Below are 10,260 nucleotides of genomic sequence, written 5' to 3'. Positions count from 1 at the left end.
CCCCCGAGTTTATTGATTAAACATGCACTAAGCCTAACATCATATTGGTTCTCCAGCTCTTCTGGGACGACACCAAGACATCGCCAGACCAGCTGGAGACATAATCTCTCCACTGGTCACACCTGGTCTCCTCCCAGTTGGACATGCCCAAACACCTCGCCTAGGGTTTGTTCTGGAGACATCTTGCTCAGATGCCAAAACCACCTCAGCTGGAGGCTTTAGATGTGGAGGAGCAGTGGGCCCCACTTGAATGACTTGCCTGTACCCCATACAATGTACAGTTGCGGGAACATTAGTTTTTATCCAGATTGGAAAAGCCAAACATGGAGTCATTAATTCTTACACAGGGTTCATACTGACCTTTTGCCAGCCAAATCTTTACACTGGAAACCACATTACAGACCCACAAGAATAAAAGTCTAAATATACCATCAGTGCCACTAGTCTGTGTACTTGTCAGACCAAAATATGTTTAATATATTCCATGCCTATTGCGTTTAACTTAACTTATGCAATGCACTTTAGGTTTATTTACGTCGTATAGAGCTTCCTGTACGTTTGCCTGCCTGCTGAGTAGGAGAAGACAGTTCATGGTTTTTTTAAACATTTCGTTTAGTAGTTCTGTGATTTTGCTCAAGAAGATTACAATTAAAATCATAGGTTAGTTTTGTTATTAATACCAGCTTGTGCTTTGTAGTTCTCCTTTCACATGCTACAGCGCTCTTGTTGTTTTCCTTTTACTGGCTCAACATAACAGTGCCCTCTGGTCATCAAACCAGCTTAGCGCAAAATTGTTTTCCCAATTTGGTGTGGGAATAAACGTGACATGCCTGCATTCCCTCTGGGATAAACTGTAACACTGCTAGAAAGACCTTGTTGTCTGCCATAGAGTAAATGCTTTTAGCTGGTTTCAGACTGGTAGCAAGATTAATGAAAAAGATGAGGTCGTTGAATCATACCATATCTAGTTTGGCTACAGCGATCCAAATTTGTGTGTTATAAAAATAGAAGTAACAGTTAAGTAACAGTTTTGAGCTGCTTTGTAGAACAGACGAAAAGTGACATTTAACCCGCCATTATACAGACAATCCAAACAGCACTTTTACATATACAGTGAACACAAAAGAATTATGGTTACAGAGCAATAACTCCAGAATGACACAATTAAAGTTTAGTATTTTTATTAAAAAAATAAACCCATTAATTATACCCACCAGGCATTAGCAGAATGTACTCTTCCCCAGAGGCTGCATTAATATTTTAAGGAAATATAACAAAGTAAGACATAATACAACACGACCAGCGGCTACGCAGATTAGCCCTCAGCTGTTAGCCTCCTCCTGGGAAGGATTCCTGTGTTATGCCTTTATGCTGATGCAGCTCTAATGTCAGACAATTTTGCTGTTCATACCGTGCTAACATTTATGTTTGAAAATATTGCATGCATGGCACTTCTTTAACTGTTGATTATCAAATGTTTTTTTGGCTCATGGAGTTGACATAGTTTTAAGATGAAGAGGCTTCATATTTGCCTCTGGTTTGCTTCCTGTGGCAGATGGCTGCCCCTCCTTCAGCACAGAGGTTCTTCCTGTGAAAATTGAGTTTTTCTTCCCCGGTGTCACAAAGTGCTGCTCAAAGGGGTTCGTCTGATTGTTGTCTTCTCTATTGTTGCTGGCTCTGCACCTTACAATATAAAGTGCCATGAGGTGACTGTCGTTGTAATTTGGCACTAAATAAAATAAAAATGAATTGGATATTCTGTGCTAAGGGTCCATTTCAGATGTTACTCAGAGCAGTTTTTTTCCTCCTGTGAATGCAGTTTTACATTTGTTACAAAAAAAAAAAGAAGAGTCAATAAAGTAAGTTTTCTATTTAGACCTGTGGTCCCCAACCTTTTTTGCTCCACGGACCATTTTTCCATGTCACGGACCGGCCTTTAAGGTGTGCCGGATAAATACAACAAAATAAAATGATACGAGCAAGACAACTGTGGTATTTTGTAAATATAATAATAAACACAAATTCATTATTAGCAGCGACCTTCTGAAGTGCGCCGACAACATTGAGAGTAACGTCCTCCTCTCTGCCCTTAATGCTCTCTGGTCACTATGGTAACGCGTAAATATTTCTTTCAAAATAAGACAAAACTACAAAACAAATATAAATAAACCCCTGAAAAACATAAATTTCACACCCGAGGCTCAACTCTCGCGGCCTGGTACCGGTCCGTGACCCGGGGGTTGGGGACCTCTGATTTAGAGAATGCATAGATGTTTCTTGTTTTACGTCAAAAAAGAATCATGACATTTTTGGATTTTAGAAGATTAAAACAAAACTGTTGATGGAGTCACACTAGATTGAAGTATACGGAGATATTTTCTTTATTTGTTCATTGTTTAGATGTAGAAAACAGTCTGGAAAGAGATTTCTTGTTCATTGGTAGCTCTCAGTTACTGTGACAAGACTGATATTAGCTACAACTTTGCACCAGTCTCCTCGCTGTGTGCAGGTGCTCATACGAGCCTGAGGCTTGTCTTCTGTGCCCATTTGATATAACCAGGTATAGAAATAGTGTGGCAGTCCTTAGTGAAGAGCCAGCTGCTGTAACCACTTTATCTGCTGTCCAAGGCTTTCCAACACAATGAGCTATTGTTCTCTAACCATGTATTCTACTTTTGTCCCGCCTCCTACTAGTCTGCATTTTGTGTCTGCACTTGTTGCATCACAGTCCTTCTTTCATCTCCCGTCTTTGCTTCTTTGTGCTGAATATTTTATTTGTGCTTGTTTGCAAACCAATCCTTCCATTTTACTTGTTTCTTGCATATCCACTTAAGTCCAATCCATTCTCTTAATTTGTCCAGCCTGACCTTTATTACATCTCCTCTTGCCTCCAGCTTTTGGTTCCATTTCTCTGGACTGTTTCTCCATCCGTGCGGATTTTTTCTTTCCCCTGGCAGTTACTCAACAATGAGTGTGAGCGTGATCATATCAGAGTTAAAAAGTGTGGTGAAGTCAAACAAAGGGGAGAGCTTAATGCAGACGGTGGATTATAGCTGGAAACAGGACTTTGCATTAAAGGCTTTTTTAAGGACGTGGCCTTACTTTCCTGGACGGCCTGTGTCATGCAGTGACAGTGGAAACATGTAGTCTCGCAACGTGCACATGCCGGATTAGTAACGACAGCTACCAACATCAATGTTCTCAACTGTCCATACTGCCCCAGAGCATCACTAGCGCAGTCAAAGAGACGCAGTTTATGGCCACTCCCCACTCTGATCTGTCCACCTAAATACCCACTGACCTGTTTTCTGTAAGCTCTTCTGTCCGGCCTCTGCTGACCAATGTAATGAAAAAGACATTCTGTGGCACAGTAAAGTGAATAAAGACAAACAAGCTCTCATTTAAAACTCTGACCTTGTTGCTTATCCGTGTCTCTGTGTACTGGGAGGTGTACGGATATGGGAATTGGAAATCAATGTACCGAATAGGACGAGGCAACGATTTCAACTCTTCCTCTTTTTTTGCCTTGTTCCCTTTCTTTTGTTCAGAGGCAATCACTGCTCTGTTTGTCCTGTCCTTATCTCTGTTGTGTAGGCCTCCTGTTTTTTTTCCCTGCAAAGAAAAAAATCATTTGTAAAAATCAGAGCAATATTTCAAAAGAAACACTCAAGTAAAAGTACAGTTTCTTTTTGAGACAAGAGCATGCAAAGGATTTCTTGACTGCTACAATTATTTGAAAAGGTGCTTCATATGATAGTTGATGACTTTTATATTTCAGTATTAATAATAATAATAATAATAATAATAATAATAATAATAAACGTTTTTAAAGGGTAAAGATGACATAGTGAAATATTACATAAAGCTGACTGTAGCTACACTGTGATATTTTCCATTCTTCAGCTACACACTGTTAGGATCAGGGTTTCTAAATCAGTTGCTACTGAGTAAAGTCTAGGATCTGCTATTTCTTTGTGGTGTTGATGTCATGATCCGGCTGTGTGCAGGGAGGAAACGGACCCAAACGCAAACTCACTAGAAACAGGATTGAACTTTTGATGTGAACTGACACATCGACAGGATCAGGAGTGAGTCTATTGTTTTTAATGTCCATAGAAGCGGGAGAAAAATAATCATTGTAACTCACCACCGGGAGTTGCTTAACATCGTCCATTTTATGGCGGTGTCTGCGCCGCTTCCTACAGCAAGGGGAAGCGGGCGAAAACAGCTGGGCCTCCGGCGTGCAGACTTGACTAGGGGAGACAGAGCAACTAAGAAACACAGAACAACAACAAAGAGACACAGACAGCTACTAAATACTCAGAAAACTAAACAGAATACAAGAAAGCCAAAGCGCTAGACTATAGAATAAACTGGGGCAACAAAGAGAACTAAGATCATAATACAAAAACTCAGAGACACAAGAAACTCAAAGCACTGGGTCACCGACCCAGGACCGTGACAGTTGAGTTCAATTCAGTTTTACTTTCATATGTAAGTCGCTTAAATATGCGTCTGTGAGTCGTTTGGTACCGGGCCGCGAGAGATGAGACTCAGATGTGAAATTTATGGTTTTCAGGGTTTTTATCGTTAACTCGGTTCCCCTGGGTCTTTTCCCGTGTTGTAGTTTTGTGTCTTACTTTGAAAGAAACATTTACGTGTTACCATAGCGACCAGAGAGCATCAAGGGGCAGAGAGGAGGATGTTACTCTCAATGTTGTTGGTGCATCTCAGGAGGGCGCGGCTAATAAAGTTACACAACCACACAGTGAATTTGCGTTTATTGTTATATTTACAATATACCACAGTTTTTGTCTTGGTCGTATCATTTATTTTGTTGTATTTATCAGTGACACCTTAAAGGCCTGTCCGTGAAAATATTCTCTGACATTAAACCGGTCTGTGGAACAGAAAAGGTTGGGGACCGCTGGCTTAAATCACCTTTCTTCCCCATTCTGATGCTGGGTTTGAAATTTAGCGGTCGTGTTGACTAAAGTCAACACTGAAGTCAACACAACCTGTTTGAACACATCTGTTCACACTGCCTTATTCGCTTTAGTGCTGATTTTACCTGTTGTCAAGTTCTGCTTTGCAATTTTAACTCATTTTATGTATTTTATGACTATTGCTTCTTTTATGAAATTTCCCCTTGTGGGACTAATAAAGGTATCTTATCTTATTAATGTTGTTCTTTTGTAAGGTGACCTTGGATTTTTGAAAGGCGCTCTCAAATAAATTGTATTATTATTATTATTATTAAAGTCAGAGAATTGCTGCCATGCGATGTTGATGAGCAGGCAACAAGCAGTAGAATAGGCTTACCCAATGAAGCGAGTGTATTTCCAATATTTAAGGAGGAGAACAGTTACTATTAGCAGACTTCTGTTACAGTATATTATATGTGTACAAATGAAGCACTACTTGCCGGTTGAGCACCAAAGTAAAGGAGTGTACAGCAGAGAGGTGGCCAACTCTGCACTCCATGCCAGTTGCAATTACTGCTATCATTTTAGCTCCAGTGGTTAGAGCTCATTAGAAATCACCAACAAGCCATTGTCGGGACCTTCGTTAAAAATTCCTTGCAATAGCTCTAATGAAAGTAAACAATGACATTTGCACATGAACTTGCCAATCAGTCTGACACAAAGACAGAGGCAGGAATTCAAAATCCCAGCAGGGCTCAAAACAGGTGTGTGTGTGTGTGTGTGTGTGTGTGTGTGTGTGTGTGTGTGTGTGTGTGTGTGTTGTAACAAAAGGGAAAAAAAACAGTGTTTCTATGTTAGTTCTGCTGCCCTCGGCCTCTCCACTGCTCAAAATGCTCAAAACGTTGAATATTTTCCTACCAGTGAATATTTTTCATGTCCCAGGTCTTAAGCCATGCCTCAGATTTGTTGAAAGGAAAACAGATTTTCCACCTTTCCCTGGAATATCAGGAGTACCAGGAGGGACTTTTCTCCCAATCCTAATTTTCCAGGTTTTATGACTGTGTACGTCCTGCATGTTGATGCTTCTCATTTTGACCTTCAGCCCGTCTGTCTTTGTCTTTCTTCAGGACCCCTCAGTGCAAAAGGTGGGCGGAGGCAGGAAGAAGACGGTGTCCTTCAGTAGTATGCCCTCTGAAAAGAAGGTAAACTGGAAATAAATGATCAAAATCAGTTTCACATAGATTAAGCAGAATCTTAAAGGGAATTCTGATTATCTCCAGGGAAGTTACATTACAGTTACATTAGGGAAAACAATGTCTGGAGACTGCAGTCAACTTGTGATCTCCTTGCCTGACCACTCAGTCCAGTCACTGTCTTCACATTTACTTTGGTGTGCCAAGACCACGATAAAACAGGGATTATACAGCAATCAGACAGTCAGATGGCTATTAGTTTTCCCTTGAACTGGCTCAAGTAGGCACTTATATGCCACCTGTTTGCAATAATGGTGATAAATATCAAATCTATTGCCGTCTACATGAGACACATGGTGCTGTACCAGAACCAAGGGCGTGTTGCCACTAGTGACTCTCAGCCACACACTGGGCCATAAATTTGCTGGTGTTGCAACTGATGTTGTAGCTGTTATGATGAGCCGATAGAAGGAAGCAGCGACACTCCTCTGTGAAAACATCAAAACTAACCTGGCTGTCGTCAACTGCATCACCCACAGTTAGAAGATGTTACTGTAGATGAATGAAAATGAAAAAAGATGTGTCCCTCCCTGTAAAGAGACTTACAGATGTGGGTACCATTTGAAAAAAAAAAAAAAAGGGGGGGGGGATGCTGCTGCTCTGTAGGGAAGCAGAAAAATGTGTTAGGCTACTGTACTGTATTAGTATTACATTTAGAAATGATTTCATGTTAAATCATGAAGGTTATGCCAAGAAAGAGCATTACATATCCAACTTTTGATCAAGAAGGAAAGAAGTTCAGAAGGTGTTGCACTGTCTTTTTGCAGAAAGCATATGATACGGTACCAACTGTAGTGCTGCTGAATAAATCCAGGAGGCAGGGATGTATGTGAGGGTCGAGGCTCCCTCGATGGAGCTGGGAGGCAGGATGAAAAAGGAAGACAACAGACGAAGTTCATAGATGAGACACACGGCCCAGTAGAGGACATCATGAAGTCTTTTTTTGATTGTCTGGTCACAGACTTTCACACCAGTGTCCTGCTGGAGGTCATTTCAGTAAGGAGAGATCATTACAAAGAATGAACATGATTTATTAAGAGACAGAGTATAGATAGGTGTTTGGCCCATCTCAGGGGAACAGAATCCCAGCTGTGAAAGGGATTAGAGCAGGGAGAGCAAGGCCGGGAGAAGGTGATTGGACACAAACAACTTTACAGCGTGGGAAAGTGGGAGTGATAAGGCTTAGATTTAGCTGGCAGCACCTGGGAGCGGACAGATGTGAGACCTTATTGAACTTAGCTCAGGCGGTGCTCTTCCTGTTCCTCCTTGCACAAAGCAGCTGATACTGGTGCTGCTGATACGTCCATAACCCTTGAGCAGGACCAGTCTCCTATCTGTCCAGCTCTCCTAGAGTAACTGGCTGCCTCCTACTATAGCCTCCATGCTCTTTTGACTGTGCTAGGAGACACAGCAAACCTGCCAAAGGAGAAAGGAGCTGCAACCTCTGTAGGGTCGAGGTATGGCCTCATTCTACCAATAGCGAAACTAACCCAGCTAAATGCAAAACCAGTGAAGAAACATAAAAGTCGAGGGGGAATAAATGTCAGCTGTCTCCACCTGGAAAACCATTCCTGTTTAACAATTTCTTCCTTTTCCTTACCAGATTAATATCCGACACAGAGACATTAATAGGACATATTCCAATAAATTGAAAGTATATTTTGTCTGGAATAAAGAAAATTCACGTGTGGACAGTAACGTGTTTTTCGTGATTTTAATTTCCAGGTCAGCAGTGCAGCCGACTGTTTGGCGTTCATGCAGGGAGGGTGTGAACTGAAGAAGATCCGGCCCAATTCTAGGGTTTACTGTCGTTTTTACACACTGGATCCAGACTTGAGCTGCTTACGCTGGGAGCCATCCAAGAAAGATGGAGACCGGGCTCGGCTTGACGTTTCCAGCATTCGTGAGGTCCGCACTGGGAAGAGCACCGAGACCTTCCTCCACAATGGCCCTCTCTCCGAACATCTGGCTGAAGAAGCAGCCTTCTCTATCATACATGGAGATGACTACCAGGTAAGAATGGAAAAAGAAATGTGTGTCAGCAGAAGAATAGTGTCAAAACATCTGTGTATAAACATATAAACGAAGAAAATCACTAGTGTACACCCAGCCATTAAACCAGTTATCCATGTTTCCCTACAGTCTCTAGACTTGGTGGCATTGTCAGCTGATGTGGCCAACATCTGGGTAACAGGCCTTCGTTACCTGCTGGCTCATCCTTCCATCGTAGGAGGGGCTGGGGGAGGTGTAGCAGGAGGAGGACCAGGTGAAGGAGGGGGGGTGGCCGTTGAAGGAAGCCTGGGAAGCAAGATGAGGAGCGAGTGGCTGACAGCAGAGTTTGCCCAGGTCGATGAAGATGGCTACGGGATCGTGTCAGAGGACGTAGCAGTCGCCACCATCTGTAAACTGTGCCCTGGTATCAAGGAGGCCAAGGTGACAAATATGTAATACCACAGAAACTTGACTTGCAGTATTAGATATGAAGCACCACCAGTGCATAAATGTATGCTTATCTGAAGCTGTATTTTCTTTGACTTAAGAGTAACAGTAAGCTCCAGCTAGACAGACAGAGTCAGAGACTGCCTTCAGACATTATCAGAGCAGCACAAGCCAGATTTCCTTTGGAAGTTGGTGGAGACCAAAAACCTAGCAAATAGAGAATTATTTTGACTGCTAATATTGCTCCATAACTGTTGGCTATACTATTAGGAAAGTGAGGGTCAAAACTGTAGAAAAACCACAGCTGCTGTTCACTAAAACTCAAACTCTAGTGTGTTTGTGTTGCACATTAAATCTGCAGAATTAAACAGAAAATATGGAGCCTGATGATCTTTAAATCTTTGAACAGAGAAAGTTGAGAAGGAGGTTGTCACACAAAGCTTACTGACTCAGAAATAACTGGAACATTTGAGTTCTGTCATAATGATTTGCTCTAGGTTTTATACCCATAATGCTAACCTCCAGAGCTGCTGAGATATTGTGCATTAACAGAACTTACACATTGTAAAAAACAGCATCATCATTTAAGCTCTTTGCAATCAGGACTGCATTTCAGAACGACATGTTCAGCTACAATCACAGCTAAGTGATGTGTTTCCAAATAACATTGATTGGAGCAATAGGACATTTAATCCCTCTTGATGAGGGATTTGTGGCTGTTCTGCTTTTCTCTTTTGGATTGCTGTTGCCTCACGCAGGACCGCTCCTTCTCCCTTTTCCTGCCTCGTGCCTTATTTTGCTTACACACAGACTAAGCTAGGAAACTTAGAGAATATAAATGTCTGCACTGGCACACATGGGCGAGAACACAGAAGATACAGAAAGGAGAATTCAGAGTAGACAGAAACGATGGCTACATTGTGTCATATAATTGAATGTGGCTCGCTTTAATATCCTTAATGAAAAAAGACAAGTAAAATGTAATCCTCTTTGCCAACTTCACTGAATGAATGAGACATAATAACTGAAGTTCTTGCTTAATTAACTGTCTGCACTTTCCTATTTTCATCCACTTCCGCTTTGTTTTTCCTCAGGTGCGTCTCCGTTTCAAGGAGATCCAGCGCAGCAAGGAAAAGCTGACCTCCCACGTGACACGTGAGGAATTTGAGGAAGCCTTCTGCGAGCTTTGCACACGGCCAGATGTCTACTTCCTAATGGTGCAACTGTCCAAAGACCGCGAGTGTCTGGACCCTCAGGACCTCCGGCTCTTCTTGGAGACAGAGCAGGGTTTGTCTCTGGCTACCACTGAGGGCTGCTGGGAACTATTGAGGCGTTATGAGCCCTCTGCTCAAGGCAAGGAGAGAGGGCTGCTGGGTCTGGATGGATTTGCCCGCTACCTGCAGTCTCCAGAATGCCAGCTGCTTGACCCAGAGCAACTAGGGGTTTGCCAGGATATGAACATGCCTCTGTCCCACTACTACATCAGGTGAGTCAAACAGATCAACATGACATCTTTTAAAAAAACAAACAAAATTAAAAGGGTTCTTTTTCTGAACCAGTTAAAGAAAAAACTAGGAGTGAACAAACAAACAAACAAACAAACAAACAAACAAACAAACAAACAAACAAACAAACAAACAAAA

The 10,260-nt window shown here is 42.0% G+C and overlaps 1 protein-coding gene across 1 annotated transcript in view; it reads left to right on the top strand.

Moving 5' to 3' along the window:
• plcl1 (phospholipase C like 1) overlaps positions 1-10,260 on the top strand; it is a 121,407-nt gene that overhangs the window by 67,607 nt on the left and 43,540 nt on the right. The window contains exons 2-5 of the mRNA XM_005933378.3: positions 6,053-6,127; positions 7,904-8,191; positions 8,321-8,611; positions 9,712-10,103. Of these exons, the coding sequence (XP_005933440.1) occupies positions 6,053-6,127; positions 7,904-8,191; positions 8,321-8,611; positions 9,712-10,103 (1,046 nt within the window). The remainder of the gene's footprint in view (positions 1-6,052; positions 6,128-7,903; positions 8,192-8,320; positions 8,612-9,711; positions 10,104-10,260) is intronic.

The sequence above is a fragment of the Haplochromis burtoni genome, unplaced genomic scaffold (genome assembly GCF_018398535.1).
Source record: "Haplochromis burtoni strain Fernald_Lab_line unplaced genomic scaffold, NCSU_Asbu1 Contig_165, whole genome shotgun sequence".
Classification (NCBI taxonomy): domain Eukaryota; kingdom Metazoa; phylum Chordata; class Actinopteri; order Cichliformes; family Cichlidae; genus Haplochromis; species Haplochromis burtoni.
The sequence above is the reverse complement of the archived record's forward strand: the minus strand, read 5'-3'. Positions and strand labels throughout refer to the sequence as shown.